The sequence below is a fragment of the Brassica napus genome, chromosome A4 (genome assembly GCF_020379485.1).
Source record: "Brassica napus cultivar Da-Ae chromosome A4, Da-Ae, whole genome shotgun sequence".
NCBI classification, from domain to species: Eukaryota; Viridiplantae; Streptophyta; class Magnoliopsida; order Brassicales; family Brassicaceae; genus Brassica; species Brassica napus.
This window is the reverse complement of record NC_063437.1, coordinates 10,595,376-10,617,912: the sequence shown is the minus strand read 5'-3', so window position 1 is coordinate 10,617,912 and position 22,537 is coordinate 10,595,376. Positions and strand designations below refer to the sequence as shown.

Here is a 22,537-nt window from a genome sequence, read left to right as displayed (position 1 = left end):
GTTCAGCAGTAAAAGGACATATGAGTTTCGATTACTAGTACTTTACTTGGCTTGGAATAGAGCTAATCGTCTTCTATATTAGAATGCTTCTTCTAGCTCAAATGCTATCTACAGGTTACAAGGTCCTGAGGTTGGAGTAACCTTGCCGACCGTTGTAAGAGAGAAGTGGATCAAAGTAGTTCGTACTAAAGCTCTTTAGAAACAGACTAGGTTTAGTCTAGAGCATGTAGCAGAGGCTCGTATGCAGTTAGTTGCCAGCCAATCATGATTCTTGTAGCTGACCTCTGCCTTTTAGAATGTGACACGTGCATCAGCAGACTCAGTGAACCGAGATCGTGATCATTTTATAAAGCGGATTCCTCTCAGAGGTCAGGTGGAGGCCGAGCTTGGACACGAGGCTAATAGCAAGAACATGCTCTTATTGGGTCGAACTCCCAGGGAAGGTCCAACACCAAACCAACAAAGATATACACTGATGCAAAGCGTTCAAGTCAAGAAACTCCTACTACAGAACACAAACACAGACTCTTTGCTTCACGTTGAGATCGACACACATATCCGAGATGCCGAAATATCTTAGGGCATTTGAAATATAGGGTCCTCTTTGGTTCTTGATATTCATCACCAATAAGTCCATGCCTGAGACGCTAAAAAAATATTTAAATATTGGAAGCGAAAAAGAGAGTTAAACCATATATCAAGAAAGAAAAGAAACTTAAGAAAGTAAAGCGATGATCATCTTTTTATGTATAATTTAGTTCCAATCGGTTATTATAAACATATAGCCTAACATGAAAGCAAGCAAGGAGTTTCACATTGTTCATCATCAGAGCCAATATTTCTTACCAAACTACCATATTCAGTCCTGCTTAGTCTCGCTGGTCCAACAGTCTCCTCTATGCTGACCAGAAAAAACTTGAATCTAAACCTATGAAGAAAAAGTAGACCCTTGAAAATGAAAAAAAAATGGTTAAATCATCTTTTACACATTCATTTACTTTTTTTTGTTTAGCAATTCTTTAACAAAAGCAAAAAACACGTACCAAGAACGATCTGTAAAGCAGTTGTCAATTTGTCATTGAGAATAGAAAACAGAAACCATAAAAGAAGCAACTGATTGAAAATTTAAGAATAAAGAAAGAGTATAAACAACTAAAAAAGACAAAAGAGGCAAAAAAACCATTTAAAGAATACAATACCTTTCCTTTGTAGCCTTACCAAAGCTTAGCATCTAAAACCAGTTCCTCTCCTTAGCCACCAAGAAACCCATAACTCTACATAAAACCATCACAAGCTTTAATCCCACATCTTACTTCATCTGCAAGAACAAGAACCTATTACACAATAAACACCTATCATAGTAGAGAGAAGATAACTGGAGATATGAGTGCAGACTGGGGACCAGTGATTGTAGCAGTGGCTCTGTTCATCCTACTCTCACCAGGATTGCTCTTTCAGCTACCGGCAAGGACAAGAGTGATGGAGTTTGGTAACATGAGCACAAGCGGCATTTCGATTTTGGTCCACGCCATTATTTACTTCTGTATACTCACTATCTTGGTCATAGCCATACAAATTCACATCCATTTCTGATCTTCTAGTATAACAAAGGCGAGCTTCTCTGTATTCAAAGTTTGCCTTTTTCATCTACTTATTTTGCTAATCTCTGATTCTTGGGCTCATAGTGTTTCAAGCAGGGTGACTAAAAAAAATGGTTGTATGCAAATAAAGAATCTGTAATTTTGTATTTTCCCAAATTCAATTTATAACCTTTAATTACAAAGGTTCAGACTTTATTTGGTATAAAACATTTACGAGCTCGCGTTACTCAATCATGACTCAAACAACATCAACTGGTCTAAAACATTTTGTATTTTGATTGTTTCCACAACTTTTTTTTCATTAATCTTTGATTCTCTTTACTCATACGGATCCAAAAAGGTTCAATTTTCATTTATATTAATCGCAATGTTACAAGCTTAACGACTAATAACATAATACATTTTCAGTACAACACAACAAGTTTATGTCTGTAAATAAAAAGTAAAAGCTCTAAAAAAACAGAGATCCAAATCTAAGAAGATTCTTGAAACTCCCCCAGATCCAATAAGGGGGTTACCTTTATTTCGCCGGAAAACCTAAATCAGCCGGTGGTGATGTGGAGATTGACAGCGAGGATCAAGATCGTGTAAGCAGCGAAGAAGATGAGTGTGTGGACGGCGATTGCTTTTCCGTTGGTTTTCATTCCGCCGAAATCTAGCGTCCGGTGATGACCAGGCAACGAGAAGAGGAGACCGGGAGAGAGCAATACGAACAGTACAACTCCGACGAGAACCGGAGCCCAATCCGCCATTTCCGGATGAAAGTAGAAAAACGCAAAAGGTGACGAACGCCTTGCCTTTTTCGATAAAGCGGTGGTGGGACTTGTGAATGAGAGAGAAAAGAGTCAAAAGACAGAATGAAGTAAAGTGTAAGTGCTGAGCTAAGGCCACTTTGATGACAAAAAAAAAAGATTACTTTTCCTTTTTTTTACATTTATTTTAAATTTTCGAAAATTTAGAATAGTCTCGTATGTGTGATAAAAACGTAGAATCTCTTTTTCATTATACTTGGTGGGAGAAGGTTTTCTGACTTACAGATTTTATAAAGACAAATTGTAAAAGTTTATGTTTTCCTAAAATTTTTACTTGAAAATTAAAAGGTAAATGGTGTAACAAAAAAGAAAAATAAAAAGCTGACCAGTAGAGTTGTTTATATGTTTCAGATTATAAAGCTGACCCATAACACAAAATTGGTTACTGAGATAATTAACACTAAATTAAATTCTAATCTGAATTTATGAAAAAAATGTGATAAGATTCTAATAAAATTAATAAGATTGCTACTTGGTGTGCTGTGCAGGAGGAGCCTGTAGGGACATCTCCAAGTGTAAACGCGTACTCCATGCACTAAGAAAAAGATATATATTGTTCGATATGTTTTTTTTTTTCTAACCCAAGTTATAGGTTAATTTAATATACGCACAAAAGATTAAGATGGGGGTAGATATAATAATTTTACACGTTTTGTGTTATGTCAATATAAGGAATCATTTTAAGATGAAATACACCAATCAAATTAATTATTACTAATTTTAAAAGAATATATATGTCAAATCGAAAAAGAAGATAAATGTTATTAGCGAGTGGTAGACCCATTACATCTCATCCGCTACTAGTTTTTTTGTCTTTCAAATAAATTTCATAAACACAAGATTACATGTCATGTCATATGTGTATAACGAAACTCCTCCAAATTGAATTTCAAAAATTGGCGTGTAACATTTATTGATCACAACAAGAAGGTCCCGGTTCATGTGAATATCATAAGACTTGAATGCGATGAAATGATAGAACCGTTTCTCTACGATTAAAATCATTATTCATGTGAGTTTGTCTGGTCTTTTTTGCGTTACTATGTGGTCGTAAGTCATATAACTCGTGACAATAAAGAAGTAAACGCCCTTATCTCAATTGTATTGCTTGGCTCCTTGCTAAGATAACTCCACTAAAGCAACCATACCACAAACTCTCTCTCTTCCTTTAAATGAAAAAGAAATAGACTTTATTGGATTCTCATTCTCTTCACGTTGAAACCTCCCATTCTCTCAATTATTCCACAACCAAGTTTCCACTTTCTTCTTCTTACTCTCTTTCTCTGGTTACTTGCTCAATTGGTCCTTTAATCGTTTTACGAAGATATGCATGATTGGGCAGCACCATTGATAGCTTCGGCTCTATTCGCGTTTCTATCGCCGGGACTGATACTGCAGTTTCCTGGGAAAGAATCTCCGGTAGGTTTCATGAACATGAAGACAACGGTAGCTTCTATTTTCGTCCACACCGTTCTTTACGGTCTCTTTCTCATCCTCTTCCTAGTCGTTCTCAACGTCCATGTTTATGCTTAGCTTTAGCTCAAAATATTACACTCATGTGCTAGCCTTTGTTTGTGCTAGATGGGTTTAGTAGTAAAGCTTTGTTTTATGACTTGTCTTACTTCTTTCTTTGTTCCTTCTTTTAATTACTGATCTAAAGATATTAAAGTTTTTTTTTGTCAAAAGATATTAAAGTTATGACCAAATTTTCTTTAGTGTTATTCAATATATGTAAGCCATATCTGTGTATTTGTGAGAAAATTCCGAGCTTAAGCTGGGGAAACATGGCTTAAGGATAACACAAATGATCCATATGATAGAATAAAGATGGATATGATTTATGTAAACTAAACAAAAATGATCGAACAATTTGATGTAAAAAATAAATTTTGAGTTCGAAAAATTTAACATTCAATATAAAAAAAAACTGAAGGAACAGTAATTGAATCCATTGTAAAGGGCTTAAATCCCTTTAATTTTGGTCTAAAAAGGCCCATAAATTTTTTAGCTCCTTAGATTGGAAGAAATTCAACTAATTTTCGTATGATTTGGTCAGGAATCTTAATTCATCAAACACCTATCTCTCATCCTTTTAAGGTTTAAATTATCAATGGCTCAGCATTGTTTACTTTAACAATATAACTTTGCTAGAAATGGTTTGGCTAATGAACAATAATCAATAAGATTACCCTCGTGGTGGCTCGGGTTGGATAAAATCCGAAGGCTTAAACTCAATTTGACAAAAGCGAGGTTTGAGTTGGACACATACAACAACTCTTGGACCTTTGAAACAAAGCCTCTTTGTAAATTAGCAAAGGGAAAATGATCATAAACAAAGACTAAACATTAAAGAAAGCTTCACATTTGATTTTCAGCAATCGGCATTGGTTTCCTCATCATCGACCGCAGCAGATGCAAGAACAAGCTCAGGGGTAGGAAGTGTGTAAGTGTAGTTCTCGCGTCTGGCCTTCTTCTTCTCCCTTTGCACTCTAAAAGCTTCTCTCTTTCTTGCCCTGTAACTGTTGGGATTCTCTGGCACAATTTCCCTTGGGTACACACTAATCTGCAAACAGAAAACATTCCTATTTTTGAAACCAAAGAAGATTAAGACACCTAATGGACAATGATCATAGACTTACCTTCTTCCTGTCGGGACCAAACTTCTCGAACTTGACTAACCCATCGATTAAAGAGAAGATGGTATGATCTTTACCAATCCCAACGTTCTTTCCAGCATGGAACTGCATTACAAAACATCATTCCAATGAATCAATATTGCTCTTCAAACACAAACACAAACACAAACACAAACACAAGCATAATCCTACAAGATAAGAGCTTCTAGATTCTGCAGTTTCGAGTTCTAGAATATCATTTCAAGAATCAATCTCCTCAAAAAAAAAAGATAGTTGATTCCTAAACACAAGCCAAAACCCATGAATAATCTGCAATAAGATCTTATAAAGTTCTAAACTTTCGTGTTCTCAGAGTTACCTTAGTGCCACGTTGACGAACGATGATGGCCCCTGGTTTAGCGACTTGGTCACCGTAAATCTTGACGCCGAGTCTTTGTCCCGGAGAATCACGACCGTTCTTAGTACTACCGGCTCCTTTCTTGTGCGCAGATTCAATCGTCAATGGAACCGGAGCTTGGAGTTTTTCCAAAGGGAGTGTCACAGTGAAGGAGGTTTTTGGGTTTAGATTCAAATCGCCTCTTAGGAAAGACGAGGTTGAAGAGAGGGATAGGCCTTTGAATGCTCCAATTAGATTCAAACTCATGGATGTTGCAATCGCCATTGCTAACAGACGTTAGGGTTTTTTTTTGTGAGGATGAAGAAGAAGACTGAACCCTCTTGCCTCGGCTCCTTATCGTTTCGTCTCAGTGACCAATAAAATTCCACGTCATCGAATAATGCGGGTCCCATGATGCTAAAACTTTAGATGATAAGGTGAGAGTATACGACGTCAGCATGTAAAAACGAAAAATTAAATAAAAATAGATGTTGACAGTGGGATTTGAACCCACGCCCTTTCGGACCAGAACCTTAATCTGGCGCCTTAGACCAACTCGGCCATATCAACTTTGTTGTTTTGGAAATCCAAACTATTTGTTATATCATAAAGTTCAATTAGTGTTTGAAGTTTAGAACGTATGAGAAGATATACATTAGATTAGACAAGCGAAAAAGATTAGAAAAAAGGAAAGAAACTACACATTAACTTTTTTGTTTTTTACCCAAGCCAAAACTTATTGGGCTCCTATTGGTTCAGAGCATCATTAGTTGACAATTTCTCAAAAGGAGTTTCTTAAGATTATCGTACATAAAATGGGCCCAAAAGAAGAAAGCCCAGTAACTAAGCCCACATATTTCCCGCCCCTTACAGGATGGACTCCCCTGCAACGGCTTTTCTGTGAAACAATAATTTCTTGAACAAGATAGAGTGAGAGAGATCGAGCTCAAAGAACGGCATCAATGGCGTCGAAGCTTCTGAGTTCCTTCTTTCTCCTATCTCTCTATCTCGTTTCAGTTTCCGATGCTTCTCTGACATCTATCTCCGCCGCCGTCGAAGTCCTCTGCGATTCCGGCTACTTCTCCATGGGACTCACTCTAAAGATCGCCGACAAAGATCTGCGCCTAGATGATTGGCAAGAACTCACCATCTTCGCTCCTTCCGATCAAGCTTTCTCCGCCTCTGGACAGCCTTCGCTTCTCTCGATCAAGTACCACCTCTCTCCGACGAGGCTCCCCGGAGAAACCCTAACGAACCTTCCTCACGGCGCGAAACTCCCCACTCTCAGATCTAATTCCTCTCTAACCGTCACGAACTCATCGCGATCTGGCCGAGTGAATCTTTCGATCAACGGCGTCCTAGTCCAAGATTCGCCTCTCTTCGACGACGGTTACGTCGTGATTTACAGTTCCGACGAGTTTTTCTCACCGCCGATCATTACTCCACCATCGATCGCAAACACTATCTCATCTCCTGCTGAATCAATCGATTCGATTCCGATTCCTATCCCTAGCTCAGCCCCTAGCTCACCGGTTAAGTCTAAACCGGTTAATTGCTTCAACATCTTCGAGTCGGCTTCGAGTTTGTTACTTTCGAGAGGTTTCGTGATCATGGCTACGTTTCTCGCTCTACAGCTCGAGATCTCTCCTGGGAACGACACGAAGCTCACAGTCTTCGCTCCCATCGACGAAGCGTTTTCCGTCAGCAACTTCTCCGATTACGCTACTATCTTCAGGGGACATGTCATCAAGCGGCTTCTCTCGTGGAAAGATCTTGAGAAACTTGCGTGGGAAGGATCCATCTTGCAAGCTGCTCTCAAAGGTTATGAGATTGAGCTTTCTTGGTCTGGTGATTTTCTTCTTCTCAATGGAGTCCCACTCATCTTTCCCGATCTGTACGCCAACGAATGGATTGTTGTTCATGGAGTTAACCAAATGATTGCACCGCAAGCAAGCCAGGCTAAAGTGGGAGAGTCAATCTCAGAGCTAAACGGTGGAGAAGAAGAAGAAGAAGAAGAAGATGATGATGTTCATCGTGAGTTCTCTACTGAGTTAGGTGACTATGGTCTTCACTGATTCGTTTAATGCATTTTCAGATGATCTTCAGATGATTCGTTTAATGAATATTAATAATGAGTAAAAAGTTTCTGATCTTAAGAGACGCTTTGGGTGTGAATGTGACATCATAGATGAGACATCACTGTTCTTCTTTTTTCAGTCTGAGGAAAACACAAATGATTGCTTAGATTTCAGCAAAACCAATTTGGATATTTTTTTTGAGTAAAAAGAAAAGACCTTTGAAGTTGAGGAAGTTTGAATATTAATAATGATTTCAATATTTACCATTGCTTCACTATTCAATGTTATTCTCTGCACTACAAACTTCATTTATAGGCCCAAAAATTCGATCCAGATGCAAAATATTGAGAGTCTGAACCAATAGAAGTTCTTATTATAGAATATACATCTCAAGATCTCAATTAATTGAATCAGGAGCAAAAGATGAACCAGGTTTGTTGTTTTCTATTGTATAAAGTCGGTGCGTCGTGCCTTCCAAATCATTTCCAATGATCTCAGTTAGACGTTGTTCTCGGGTTGCTGCATGCAGTTAAAGATAATGTACATCTCACATTACAGAATACCACACACACGCACACACCAAATATGATAATAATCACATGGACATGATATTACCTTGTCCACAGTGATGTGATGGATCTCAAAATCCCCTCTGAATTTAGAATTATGGTCGATACTAACGTGTCCAATAACTAAGTGAAAATTGAATAAGAGCAATATATGATAATTACTGGTATATAAAAGTATGTATTATTGTCATATTGATCGTTTGAGTTTATACAACTGCGTGAACAAGGGGTATAAACATACAAGTAGATATCTTAAGAATAATCTAGGTAAAAAATTTCAAAAAAAAAATGTATAAAAAAGTTCGAATTTGAAAAAGTATAATTCAAAAATATTATATATATTTTTTTATTTTTATTTTATTTTTGTTTATGTTATTTTTTATTATTTTTTTATTATTTTTTATTATTTTTTATTTTTTAATTTTTTAATTTAAATAATGATTTATTATATATATAAATAACAAGGGCATAAGAGTCTTTTGCCACTTAATGAAGAATGTACTTTTGAAAATGTCTCATTTGTGGTGGTAAAAATAAAAAGTGGTACCATGAAAGTGGTAAACAAGTAATTTCCCCATGTTTTTTTGCACAAACATATGCACTTAAAATAAACGAAAAAAGAACAACATTTGTATCCCAAATGCAAAACTAAAATTCAGAAAACAAAAACAACATAAAACCACAATTTTAATTGTTTCGGGCGTCCAAATAGCCACAAAATTATTGAAAGCATAAATACGAAACAAGTTTGCCTCGGAAACAACTTTAAGCAAATATCACACAGCAGTTATGAATAAACTGTGAGAGCTCAGCACCACTGCACTAATATTTTAATTCTTCCCAATGCTGCTCTTCCACTCTGGAGAAGGACGGCATGAGTAGACTACTGCTTTCATATGCCAAGAGTGAGAAGTTCCAACAACCAGAAGTCTATCTCCCATCGATTTAAACGCAGTCCCCCATCCAAAGGTAGTGTTTGCGCTCACAGGGACAACACCAAGTTTCTTCCAAATATTTGTGTTTATATCATATACGCGAAGCTCGTTCAAAAATGTCTCCAATATGTATAGATTGTCATCAACCACAGCTATAAGAGGCGGAGATTGGGAAGGCGTATGGAACGTCATGTCTTTTAACATGTCAGGTATCAACTCCCAAGACTTTGTGGTCTCATCATAACTTTCTCCACAAGTGAGGTGTTTATCATTCTCATCTCGGCCACCGAGGACATAAAATTTTCCACGCAAGAAACATCCTGAGCTGAACTTCCTTGCTTTATGCATTCCATTAATTATAGTCCAACTTTGTGCATCAGCATTATACTTTTCTACAGTTCGCACAACAATAGGGTTCCCATTGTCATCCTTTTGAATGCCTCCTGCAAAGAATGCGGTTTTTCCATGGCTAGCAGAACCGTACATGACCCTCGGTGTGATCATTGAAGGACCTTTGAACCACTTGTGATTCTCTAACTCGTAGCGAAACACCACAATTCCCTCTATTGCTCTTCCAATGACAATTAGATGGGTACCCACACATATTGTTTCCTTATCGGTGTGGAAAAAGCAATAGTCAGAAGAATGAACTTTAGGAAGTCTCCAAAAGGTTTTAAAATCCTTATCAAACATTTCCCAATTTGATCCAACCCCTGAATGCAAAATCACGTAGGGTTTCACAAGTCTCTTTTCTTGTCTCACCCTGAAAATTTCACCACTTTTTAACAACTGCAAAAGTTTCTTGTTAAGAAACTGCAGTTTCCAGTATTCGAAGCATGGAAGACGAGCAAAGATCTCGACCTCAAGCTTGTACAAAAGCTTATGATGAACATAACATCCATCATGAGATTTTAAACCTGCAAGATTCTGAAATATTTTTGTAATTTCTCCTTTTTCTTCTTCATCGGAATCATAACAAGGTTTCACATTCAGGTCAGGTATGTTGGGTTTAATGCCAACAATTGAAATCTTCGTTCGTTTAGATTGGCTCAAGCTAGCTCCAACTTTAGGAGCCTCATCATCCCTTAGCATTAGCATATCTCGATTTATTTTAGCCATATCTTTTGACATCATTTCCTGTAAATTCCAAAATAATACTTTGAGTAACATCACTTAGTTGCAAAAAACTGACTAAACAATTTTACTAAATATAATTAAAAAAATTAAGATTTAGAACTCCCAGTATTTATTCAAAATAAACAGGAAATTGTCTTTTTTTAAATGTAAACTGGAAAATCAAAGAGATCCAAAATTGCATTAACTAATTTGAAGTCAATAATTTTTTTTTTAAAATTATTAGTTAATGCTTTTGTAAACTTCAGATGTATTCAGAAATTGATACTTCAAGAGAGTAAAAAAAACTTATATCATTATTTTAAACAATTGCGAGAGCTAATATAAAAAAACAAAAGAATAAATGCGATCTTAAATTTATTAACACGATAGAAATGGAAAATCACAGTTCTAAAAACATATAATTGCAGGCTTTTTATGATTACACTTTTTACTATTTAGAGAACTTAGAAAATATGAAAATTGGAATATGTATTATTTAATGTAAATTAATAAAATATAATTTCAAAACAAGGCATATTATGACAAAGATAGATATATTTTATGATTGATGGTGATACAGTATAAAAATCTGAGTATGAACTATTATAATTAGTGATTACGTTTATTATAAAATTTGCATGTGTACCTTAATAGCTTACAGAAAATGCTTTATTGAACTCACACTTTACTCCCAATTATATATTGTTAGATGAAAAGATACATATGGAATCTTGACTTAGTTATTCAGATATATATTTATAGTATATCTGTTTTGAATTTTTTACCATAATTATTATCTTTTGTTTAATTTTCTTACCATAGTAATGCAATATGGTTATTCAACCTTCTACCATAAATCAAAGTAATAAATTCTCTAGAGATTTTGACTAAATGTGTGTTAGTTTGTTTAAGTTTGTCCCATACATCATAAAATTACTAATTAGTGACTTTTTTCAGGTTTGACTAATTTTTTGTTAATTGTTTGAGAATATTTATCACTTTGACAGAAATATTTTTTTTGAATATTTTTGGCTTTCAATTAGCTTACTTATTTTAATTCATTGCAATTTTAAAATGTATGTATGCATTAATAAAGAACTAACAAATTTAATACTTGTGAAATAAAAAGGTTACATTTCAAATTAAAAGATTACGTTCCCATTATAATGAAAGTCACTTTGTCTATTTTTTACTTCGATCAAAGTCGATTTGTATATGTAACACATAAACTTTAGAAATAGAAAGTCAAGTATTAATTTAACACCCTATGATTAACCTGATTCAAACCAAACTGTATTTAGTTACTCTTAGCTTATAAAAAAGTATTTTTTTATTATAATGCAATAGATATTTTGCGGCTTCTCAGATACCCTTTTAAGTAGCTCACAATTTTCACTTCTACGAAGAAAAATCTGATGCCCCTATAGCTTCAAATAGTTCCTTAAAACGGCTTCAAAGAAACAATATATAGTGAAGTCAAATCGTTGACCATGGATTTTCAAATTGGGATTATCTTGTAACTAGTTACGGGGATCAAGCCACTAATATCGAACTGATGAATAATATTATAAAAATAACAACATTTTTCTTATCATTATTTATAGAAAAATAATTTTTTTTGTCATAACTGTTGCTTTCTTATTTTTAATTATTTATAACTCCATTATTTTGCAATTTCTCTGTGTAAATAATACAATTTGGGTTCACATAAAATATAATAATTTTGTTACCAACATTAAATTAGTACAATCTATGTTTTTAGTAAATCCATCGTCTAACCATGTAAAATAAACTAGGCAATTTTATTTAAAAAAAATACAACCATTGTTTATGGTTAAGAACCAAATAACCTGAAAATTCTAGTTATCCAAACCAAGCAAGTAAAAATTAGATATGATTTCAATGTGATATATAATTTTGTAAACCTAAATGTTTGGAAAAAAAACTGAAATATGATAGAGATTTAAAAATAACATGATTAGGTGACATTAATGGCTAAAGAGGGGAAAAACAAAACAATAAAATTTAATAAGCATTACATAGACAACATTAATCCTTGTTTTTTGGGAAATTGCTACAAATAGCACATTCATAGTACCACTTTGCATGTTTACACTAACCACTTTTACCCTCACTTTTAATGAAGGGTAAAAGACAATTATACCCTAGGATTAACTAATCTAGACTTAGGGTTTAGAGTTGAGGGGTGGGGTAGGGTTTTTGGAATGTGAAATTTAGGATTCTAATAAATATATAAATAAATACTTAAAAATATAAAAAAAAATTTTAAAAATATTTTCAAACATAATTTTGGTTTTTCAAAAAGAAATTTGAAAAAAAAAATTCGAAAAAAAAATTTCAAAAAAAAATGTATAAAAAAGTTCGAATTTGAAACGTATAATTCAAAAATATTATATTTTTTTTTATTTTTTTTATTTTTATTTTTGTTATTTTTTTTTATTTTTTTATTATTTTTTATTATTTTTTATTATTTTTTATTATTTTTTATTTTTTTATTTTTTTAGTTTAAATAATGATTTATTATATATATAAATAACAAGGGCATAAGAGTCTTTTGCCACTTAATGAAGAATGTATTTTTGAAAATGTCTCCTTTGTGGTGGTAAAAATGAAAAGTGGTACCATGAAAGTGGTAAACATGTAATTTCCCCATGTTTTTTTGCACAAACATATGCACTTAAAATAAACGAAAAGAACAACATTTGTATCCCAAATGCAAAACTATAATTCAGAAAACAAAAACAACATAAAACCACAATTTTAATTGTTTCGGGCGTCCAAATAGCCACAAAATTATTGAAAGCACATATAAGAAACAAGTTTGCCTCGGAAACAACTTTAAGCAAACATCACACAGCAGTTATGAATAAACTGTGAGAGCTCAGCACCACTGCACCAATATTTTAATTCTTCCCAATGCTGCTCTTCCACGTCTGGAGAAGGACGGCATGAGTAGACTACTGCTTTCATATGCCAAGAGTTAGAAGTTCCAACAACCAGAAGTCTATCTTCCATCGATTTAAACGCAGTCCCCCAACCAAAGGTAGTGTTTGCGCTCACAGGGACAACACCAAGTTTCTTCCAAATATTTGTGTTTATATCATATACGCGAAGCTCGTTCAAAGATGTCTCCAACATGTATAGATTGTCATCAACCACAGCTATAAGAGGCGGAGATTGGGAAGGCGTAAGGAATGTCATGTCTTTTAACATGTCAGGTATCAACTCCCAAGACTTTGTGGTCTCATCATAACTTTCTCCACAAGTGAGGTGTTTATCATTCTCATCTCGGCCACCGAGGACATAAATCTGAGTATGAACTATTATAATTAGTGATTACGTTTATTATAAAATTTGCATGTGTACCTTAATAGCTTACAGAAAATGCTTTATTGAAGTCACACTTTAGTCCCAATTATATATTGTTAGATGAAAAGATACATATGAAATCTTGACTCAGTTACTCAGATATATATTTATAGTATATCTGTTTTGAATTTTCTACCATAATTATTATCTTTTGTTTAATTTTCTTACCATAGTAATGCAATATGGTTATTCAACCTTCTACCATAAATCAAAGTAATAAATTCTCTAGAGTTTTTTACTAAACGTGTGTTAGTTTGTTTAAGATTTTCCCATACATCATAAAACTACTAATTAGTGACTCTTTGCAGGTTTGACTAATTTTTTGTTAATTGTTTGAGAATATTTATCACTTTGACAGAAATACTTTTTTTGAATATTTTTTGGCTTTCAATTAGCTTACTTATTTTAATTCATTGCAATTTTAAAATGTATGTATGCATTAATAAAGAACTAACAAATTTAATACTTGTGAAATAAAAATGTTACATTTCAAATTAAAAGATTACGTTCCAGTTATAATGAAAGTCACTTTATCTATTTTTTACTTCGATCAAAGTCGATTTGTATATGTAACACATAAACTTTAGAAATAGAAAGTCAAGTATTAATTTAACACCCTATGATTAACCTGATTCAAACCAAACTGTATTTAGTTACTCTTAGGTTATATAAAAGTATTTTTTTATTATAATGCAATAGATATTTTGCGGCTTCTCAGATACCCTTTTAAGTAGCTCACAATTTTCACTTCTACGAAGAAAAATCTGATGCCCCTATAGCTTCAAATAGTTCCTTAAGTCGGCTTCAAAGAAACAATATATAGTGAAGTCAAATCGTTGATCATGGATTTTCAAATTGGGATTATCTTGTAACTAGTTACGGGGATCAAGCCACTAATATCGAACTGATGAATAATATTATAAAAATAACAACATTTTTCTTATCATTATTTATAGAAAAATAATTTTTTTTTGTCATAACTGTTGCTTTCTTATTTTTAATTATTTATAACTCCTTTATTTTGCAATTACTCTGTGTAAATAATACAATTTGGGTTCACATAAAATATAATAATTTTGTTACCAACATTAAATTAGTACAATCTATGTTTTTAGTAAATCCATCGTCTAACCATGTAAAATAAAATAGGTAATTTTATATAAAAAAAATACAACCATTGTTTATGGTTAAAAACCAAATAACATGAAAATTCTAGTTATCCAAACCAAGCAAGTAAAAATTAGATATGATTTCAATGTGATATATAATTTTGTAAACCTAAATGTTTGGAAAAACAAACTGAAATATGATAGAGATTTTAAATGAACATGATTAGGTGACATTAGTGGCTAAAGAGGGGAAAAACAAAACAATAAAATTTAATAAGCATTACATAAACAACATTAATCTTTGTTTTTTTGCGAAATTGCCACAAATAGCACATTCATAGTACCACTTTGCATGTTTACACTAACCACTTTTACCCTCACTTTTAATGAATGGTAAAAGACAATTATACCCTAGGGTTAACTAATTTAGACTTAGGATTTAGAGTTGAGGGGTGGGGTAGGATTTTTGGAATGTGAAATTTAAGATTCTAATAAATATATAAATAAATACTTAAAAATATATAAAAAATTTTTAAAAATATTTTCAAACATAATTTTGGTTTTTCAAAAAGAAATTTGAAAAAAAAATTTGAAAAAAAAATTTCAAAAAAGAAAATGTATTAAAAGTTCGAATTTTAAAAAGTATAATTCGAAAATATTAAATTTTATTTTTATTTTTGTTATTTTTTATTATTTTTTTATTATTTTTTATTATTTTTTTTATTATTTATTATTTTTTTATTTTTTTATTTTAAATGATGATTTATTATATATATAAATTACAAAGGCATAAGAGTCTTTTGCCACTTAATGAAGAATGTATTTTTGAAAACGTCTCCTTTGTGGTGGTAAAAATGAAAAGTGGTACCATGAAAGTGGTAAACATGTAATTTCCCCATGTTTTTTTGCACAAACATATGCACTTAAAATAAACGAAAAGAACAACATTTGTATCCCAAATGCAAAACTATAATTCAGAAAACAAAAACAACATAAAACCACAATTTTAATTGTTTCGGGCGTCCAAATAGCCACAAAATTATTGAAAGCACATATAAGAAACAAGTTTGCCTCGGAAACAACTTTAAGCAAACATCACACAGCAGTTATGAATAAACTGTGAGAGCTCAGCACCACTGCACCAATATTTTAATTCTTCCCAATGCTGCTCTTCCACGTCTGGAGAAGGACGGCATGAGTAGACTACTGCTTTCATATGCCAAGAGTTAGAAGTTCCAACAACCAGAAGTCTATCTCTCATCGATTTAAACGCAGTCCCCCAACCAAAGGTAGTGTTTGCGCTCACAGGGACAACACCAAGTTTCTTCCAAATATTTGTGTTTATATCATATACGCGAAGCTCGTTCAAAGATGTCTCCAACATGTATAGATTGTCATCAACCACAGCTATAAGAGGCGGAGATTGGGAAGGCGTAAGGAATGTCATGTCTTTTAACATGTCAGGTATCAACTCCCAAAACTTTGTGGTCTCATCATAACTTTCTCCACAAGTGAGGTGTTTATCATTCTCATCTCGGCCACCAAGGACATAAAATTTTCCACGCAAGAAACATCCTGAGCTGAACTTCCTTGCTTTATGCATTCCATTAATTATAGTCCAACTTTGTGCATCAGCATTATACTTTTCTACAGTTCGCACAACAATAGGGTTCCCATTGTCATCCTTTTGAATGCCTCCTGCAAAGAATGCGGTTTTTCCATGGCTAGCAGAACCGTACATGACCCTCGGTGTGATCATTGAAGGACCTTTGAACCACTTGTGATTCTCTAACTCGTAGCGAAACACCACAATTCCCTCTATTGCTCTTCCAATGACAATTAGATGGGTACCCACACATATTGTTTCCTTATCGCTGTGGAAAAAGCAATAGTCAGAAGAAGGAACTTTAGGAAGTCTCCGAAAGGTTTTAAAATCCTTATCAAACATTTCCCAATTTGATCCAGCCCCTGAATGCAAAATCACGTAGGGTTTCACAAGTCCCTTTTCTTGTCTCACCCTGAAAATTTCACCACTTTTTAACAACTGCAAAAGTTTCTTGTTAAGAAATTGCAGTTTCCAGTATTCGAAGCATGGAAGACGAGCAAAGATCTCGACCTCAAGCTCGTACAAAAGCTTATGATGAACATAACATCCATCATGAGATTTTAAACCTGCAAGATTCTGAAATATTTTTGTAATTTCTCCTTTTTCTTCTTCATCGGAATCATAACAAGGTTTCACATTCAGGTCAGGTATGTTGGGTTTAATGCCAACAATTGAAATCTTCCTTCGTTTAGATTGGCTCAAGCTAGCTCCAACTTTAGGAGCCTGATCATCCCTTATCATTAGCATATCTCGATTTATTTTAGCCATATCTTTTGACATCATTTCCTGTAAATTCCAAAATAATACTTTGAGTAACATCACTTAGTTGCAAAAAACTGACTATACAATTTTACTAAATATAATTAAAAAATTTAAGATTTAGAACTCCCAATATTTATTCAAAATAAACAAGAAATTGTCTTTTTTTTTAATGTAAACTGGATAATCAAAGAGATCCAAAATTGCATTAACTAATTTGAAGTCAATAATTTTTTTTAAAAAATTATTAGTTAATGCTTTTGTAAACTTCTGATGTATTCAGAAATTGATACTTCAAGAGAGTAAAAAAAATATATCATTATTTTAAACAATTGCGAGAGCTAATATAAACGCAACAAAAGATTAAATGCAATCTTAAATTTTGTAACACGATAGAAATGGAAAATCACAGTTCTAAAAACATATAACTACATGTTTTTTATGATTACACTTTTTACTATTTAGAGAACTTAGAAAATATGAAAATTGGAATTTGAATTATTTAATGTAAATTAATAAAATATAATTTCAAAACAAGGCATATTATGACAAAGATAGATATATTTTATGATTGATGGTGATACAGTATAAAAATCTGAGTATGAACTATTATAATTAGTGATTACGTTTATTATAAAATTTGCATGTGTACCTTAATAGCTTACAGAAAATGCTTTATTGAACTCACACTTTAGTCCCAATTATATATTGTTAGATGAAAAGATACATATGAAATCTTGACTCAGTTACTCAGATATATATTTATAGTATATCTGTTTTGAATTTTCTACCATAATTATTATCTTTTGTTTAATTTTCTTACCATAGTAATGCAATATGGTTATTCAACCTTCTACCATAAATCAAAGTAATAAATTCTCTAGAGTTTTTTACTAAACGTGTGTTAGTTTGTTTAAGATTTTCCCATACATCATAAAACTACTAATTAGTGACTCTTTGCAGGTTTGACTAATTTTTTGTTAATTGTTTGAGAATATTTATCACTTTGACTGAAATACTTTTTTTGAATATTTTTTGGCTTTCAATTAGCTTACTTATTTTAATTCATTGCAATTTTAAAATGTATGTATGCATTAATAAAGAACTAACAAATTTAATACTTGTGAAATAAAAATGTTACATTTCAAATTAAAAGATTACGTTCTAGTTATAATGAAAGTCACTTTATCTATTTTTTACTTCGATCAAAGTCGATTTGTATATGTAACACATAAACTTTAGAAATAGAAAGTCAAGTATTAATTTAACACCCTATGATTAACCTGATTCAAACCAAATTGTATTTAGTTACTCTTAGGTTATATAAAAGTATTTTTTTATTATAATGCAATAGATATTTTGCGGTTTCTCAGATACCCTTTTAAGTAGCTCACAATTTTCACTTCTACGAAGAAAAATCTGATGCCCCTATAGCTTCAAATAGTTCCTTAAGTCGGCTTCAAAGAAACAATATATAGTGAAGTCAAATCGTTGATCATGGATTTTCAAATTGGGATTATCTTGTAACTAGTTACGGGTATCAAGCCACTAATATCGAACTGATGAATAATATTATAAAAATAACAACATTTTTCTTATCATTATTTATAGAAAAATAATTTTTTTTTGTCATAACTGTTGCTTTCTTATTTTTAATTATTTATAACTCCTTTATTTTGCAATTACTCTGTGTAAATAATACAATTTGGGTTCACATAAAATATAATAATTTTGTTACCAACATTAAATTAGTACAATCTATGTTTTTAGTAAATCCATCGTCTAACCATGTAAAATAAAATAGGTAATTTTATATAAAAAAAAAACAACCATTGTTTATGGTTAAAAACCAAATAACATGAAAATTCTAGTTATCCAAACCAAGCAAGTAAAAATTAGATATGATTTCAATGTGATATATAATTTTGTAAACCTAAATGTTTGGAAAAACAAACTGAAATATGATAGAGATTTTAAATGAACATGATTAGGTGACATTAGTGGCTAAAGAGGGGAAAAACAAAACAATAAAATTTAATAAGCATTACATAAACAACATTAATCTTTGTTTTTTTGCGAAATTGCCACAAATAGCACATTCATAGTACCACTTTGCATGTTTACACTAACCACTTTTACCCTCACTTTTAATGAATGGTAAAACACAATTATACCCTAGGGTTAACTAATTTAGACTTAGGGTTTAGAGTTGAGGGGTGGGGTAGGATTTTTGGAATGTGAAATTTAAGATTCTAATAAATATATAAATAAATACTTAAAAATATAAAAAAATTTTAAAAATATTTTCAAACATAATTTTGGTTTTTCAAAAAGAAATTTGAAAAAAAAAATTTGAAAAAAAAAATTTGAAAAAAAAATTTCAAAAAAAAAATGTATTAAAAGTTCGAATTTTAAAAAGTATAATTCGAAAATATTAAATTTTATTTTTATTTGTATTTTTGTTATTTTTTATTATTTTTTATTATTTTTTTATTATTTATTATTTTTTTATTTTTTTATTTTAAATGATGATTTATTATATATATAAATAAGAAGGGCATAAGAGTCTTTTGCCACTTAATGAAGAATGTACTTTTGAAAATGTCTCCTTTGTGGTGGTAAAAATGAAAAGTGGTACCATGAAAGTGGTAAACATGTAATTTCCCAATGTTTTTTTGCACAAACATATGCACTTAAAATAAACGAAAAAGAACAACATTTGTATCCCAAATGCAAAACTAAAATTCAGAAAACAAAAACAACATAAAACCACAATTTTAATTGTTTCGGGCGTCCAAATAGCCACAAAATTATTGAAAGCACAAATACGAAACAAGTTTGCCTCGGAAACAACTTTAAGCAAACATCACACAACAGTTATGAATAAACTGTGAGAGCTCAGCACCACTGCACCAATATTTTAATTCTTCCCAATGCTGCTCTTCCACGTCTGGAGAAGGACGACATGAGTAGACTACTGCTTTCATATGCCAAGAGTGAGAAGTTCCAACAACCAGAAGTCTATCTCCCATCGATTTAAATGCAGTCCCCCAACCAAAGGTAGTGTTTGCGCTCACAGGGACAACACCAAGTTTCTTCCAAATATTTGTGTTTATATCATATACGCGAAGCTCGTTCAAAGATGTCTCCAATATGTATAGATTGTCATCAACCACAGCTATAAGAGGCGGAGATTGGGAAGGCGTAAGGAATGTCATGTCTTTTAACATGTCAGGTATCAACTCCCAAGACTTTGTGGTCTCATCATAACTTTCTCCACAAGTGAGGTGTTTATCATTCTCATCTCGGCCACCGAGGACATAAAATTTTCCACGCAAGAAACATCCTGAGCTGAACTTCCTTGCTTTATGCATTCCATTAATTATAGTCCAACTTTGTGCATCAGCATTATACTTTTCTACAGTTCGCACAACAATAGGGTTCCCATTGTCATCCTTTTGAATGCCTCCTGCAAAGAATGCGGTTTTTCCATGGCTAGCAGAACCGTACATGACCCTCGGTGTGATCATTGAAGGACCTTTGAACCACTTGTGATTCTATAACTCGTAGCGAAACACCACAATTCCCTCTATTGCTCTTCCAATGACAATTAGATGGGTACCCACACATATTGTTTCCTTATCGCTGTGGAAAAAGCAATAGTCAGAAGAAGGAACTTTAGGAAGTCTCCGAAAGGTTTTAACCACACATATTGTTTCCTTATCGCTGTGGAAAAAGTAATAGTCAGAAGAAGGAACTTTAGGAAGTCTCCGAAAGGTTTTAAAATCCTTATCAAACATTTCCCAATTTGATCCAGCCCCTGAATGCAAAATCACGTAGGGTTTCACAAGTCCCTTTTCTTGTCTCACCCTGAAAATTTCACCACTTTTTAACAACTGCAAAAGTTTCTTGTTAAGAAACTGCAGTTTCCAGTATTCGAAGCATGGAAGACGAGCAAAGATCTCGACCTCAAGCTCGTACAAAAGCTTATGATGAACATAACATCCATCATGAGATTTTAAACCTGCAAGATTCTGAAATATTTTTGTAATTTCTCCTTTTTCTTCTTCATCGGAATCATAACAAAGTTTCACATTCAGGTCAGGTATGTTGGGTTTAATGCCAACAATTGAAATCTTCCTTCGTTTAGATTGGCTCAAGCTAGCTCCAACTTTAGGAGCCTGATCATCCCTTATCATTAGCATATCTCGATTTATTTTAACCATATCTTTTGACATCATTTCCTGTAAATTCCAAAATAATACTTTGAGTAACATCACTTAGTTGCAAAAAAACTGACTATACAATTTTACTAAATATAATTAAAAAATTTAAGATTTAGAACTCCCAATATTTATTCAAAATAAACAAGAAATTGTCTTTTTTTTTAATGTAAACTGGATAATCAAAGAGATCCAAAATTGCATTAACTAATTTGAAGTCAATAATTTTTTTTTAAAAATTATTAGTTAATGCTTTTGTAAACTTCTGATGTATTCAGAAATTGATACTTCAAGAGAGTAAAAAACAAATATATCATTATTTTAAACAATTGCGAGAGCTAATATAAACGCAACAAAAGAATAAATGCAATCTTAAATTTTGTAACACGATAGAAATGGAAAATCACAGTTCTAGAAACATATAACTACATGCTTTTTATGTTTACACTTTTTACTATTTAGAGATATTAGAAAATATGAAAATTGGAATATGTATTATTTAATGTAAATTAATAAAATATAATTTCAAAACAAGGCATATTATGACAAAGATAGATATATGTTGTGATTGATGGTGATACAATATAAAAGCTGAGTATGAACTATTATAATTAGTGATTACGTTTATTATAAAATTTGCATGTGTACCTTAATAGCTTACAGAAAATGCTTTATTGAACTCACACTTTAGTCCCAATTATATATTGTTAGATGAAAAGATACATATGAAATCTTGACTCAGTTACTCAGATATATATTTATAGTATATCTGTTTTGAATTTTCTACCATAATTATTATCTTTTGTTTAATTTTCTTACCATAGTAATGCAATATGGTTATTCAACCTTCTACCATAAATCAAAGTAATAAATTCTCTAGAGTTTTTTACTAAACGTGTGTTAGTTTGTTTAAGATTTTCCCATACATCATAAAACTACTAATTAGTGACTCTTTGCAGGTTTGACTAATTTTTTGTTAATTGTTTGAGAATATTTATCACTTTGACAAAAATACTTTTTTGAATATTTTTTGGCTTTCAATTAGCTTACTTATTTTAATTCATTGCAATTTTAAAATGTATGTATGCATTAATAAAGAACTAACAAATTTAATACTTGTGAAATAAAAATGTTACATTTCAAATTAAAAGATTACGTTCCAGTTATAATGAAAGTCACTTTATCTATTTTTTACTTCGATCAAAGTCGATTTGTATATGTAACACATAAACTTTAGAAATAGAAAGTCAAGTATTAATTTAACACCCTATGATTAACCTGATTCAAACCAAACTGTATTTAGTTACTCTTAGGTTATATAAAAGTA

General features: G+C 32.1%; 6 protein-coding genes, 1 non-coding gene and 1 pseudogene across 7 annotated transcripts; 3 read left to right on the top strand and 5 right to left on the bottom strand.

Moving 5' to 3' along the window:
- Positions 1-1,206: 1,206 nt before the first annotated feature.
- On the top strand, positions 1,207-2,438 carry LOC106446221. Its single transcript, XM_048777499.1, has one exon. The coding sequence runs from the start codon at positions 1,384-1,386 to the stop codon at positions 1,591-1,593; it is 210 nt and encodes a 69-aa protein (XP_048633456.1). The 5' UTR covers positions 1,207-1,383; the 3' UTR covers positions 1,594-2,438.
- Positions 2,439-3,339: 901 nt separating this feature from the next.
- BNAA04G10720D lies at positions 3,340-4,084 on the top strand. Its single transcript, XM_013891390.3, has one exon. It carries the CDS (start codon positions 3,740-3,742, stop codon positions 3,944-3,946), a length of 207 nt encoding a protein of 68 aa, XP_013746844.1. The 5' UTR covers positions 3,340-3,739; the 3' UTR covers positions 3,947-4,084.
- A 540-nt stretch (positions 4,085-4,624) lies between these two features.
- LOC106446223 (50S ribosomal protein L27, chloroplastic) lies at positions 4,625-5,789 on the bottom strand. The gene is made up of 3 exons (XM_013887927.3): positions 5,408-5,789; positions 5,053-5,154; positions 4,625-4,976 (listed from the first exon to the last, which is right to left on the bottom strand). The coding sequence occupies exons 1-3, from the start codon at positions 5,708-5,710 to the stop codon at positions 4,785-4,787; spliced, it is 597 nt and encodes a 198-aa protein (XP_013743381.1). The 5' UTR covers positions 5,711-5,789; the 3' UTR covers positions 4,625-4,784.
- A 125-nt stretch (positions 5,790-5,914) lies between these two features.
- On the bottom strand, positions 5,915-5,995 carry TRNAL-AAG. Its single transcript has one exon. It is a non-coding gene; the product is annotated as a tRNA-Leu (tRNA).
- Positions 5,996-6,304: 309 nt separating this feature from the next.
- On the top strand, positions 6,305-7,731 carry LOC106389505 (putative fasciclin-like arabinogalactan protein 20). The gene has a single exon (XM_013829768.3). It carries the CDS (start codon positions 6,388-6,390, stop codon positions 7,498-7,500), a length of 1,113 nt encoding a protein of 370 aa, XP_013685222.2. The 5' UTR covers positions 6,305-6,387; the 3' UTR covers positions 7,501-7,731.
- A 1,033-nt stretch (positions 7,732-8,764) lies between these two features.
- On the bottom strand, positions 8,765-11,129 carry LOC106449660 (F-box/kelch-repeat protein At3g27150-like). Its single transcript, XM_048777497.1, has one exon. It carries the CDS (start codon positions 10,175-10,177, stop codon positions 8,903-8,905), a length of 1,275 nt encoding a protein of 424 aa, XP_048633454.1. The 5' UTR covers positions 10,178-11,129; the 3' UTR covers positions 8,765-8,902.
- Positions 11,130-15,383: 4,254 nt separating this feature from the next.
- On the bottom strand, positions 15,384-19,184 carry LOC125607941 (F-box/kelch-repeat protein At3g27150-like). Its single transcript, XM_048777496.1, has one exon. It carries the CDS (start codon positions 17,045-17,047, stop codon positions 15,707-15,709), a length of 1,341 nt encoding a protein of 446 aa, XP_048633453.1. The 5' UTR covers positions 17,048-19,184; the 3' UTR covers positions 15,384-15,706.
- A 477-nt stretch (positions 19,185-19,661) lies between these two features.
- On the bottom strand, positions 19,662-21,264 carry LOC125607940 (annotated as a pseudogene).
- Between the last annotated feature and the right edge of the window lie 1,273 nt (positions 21,265-22,537).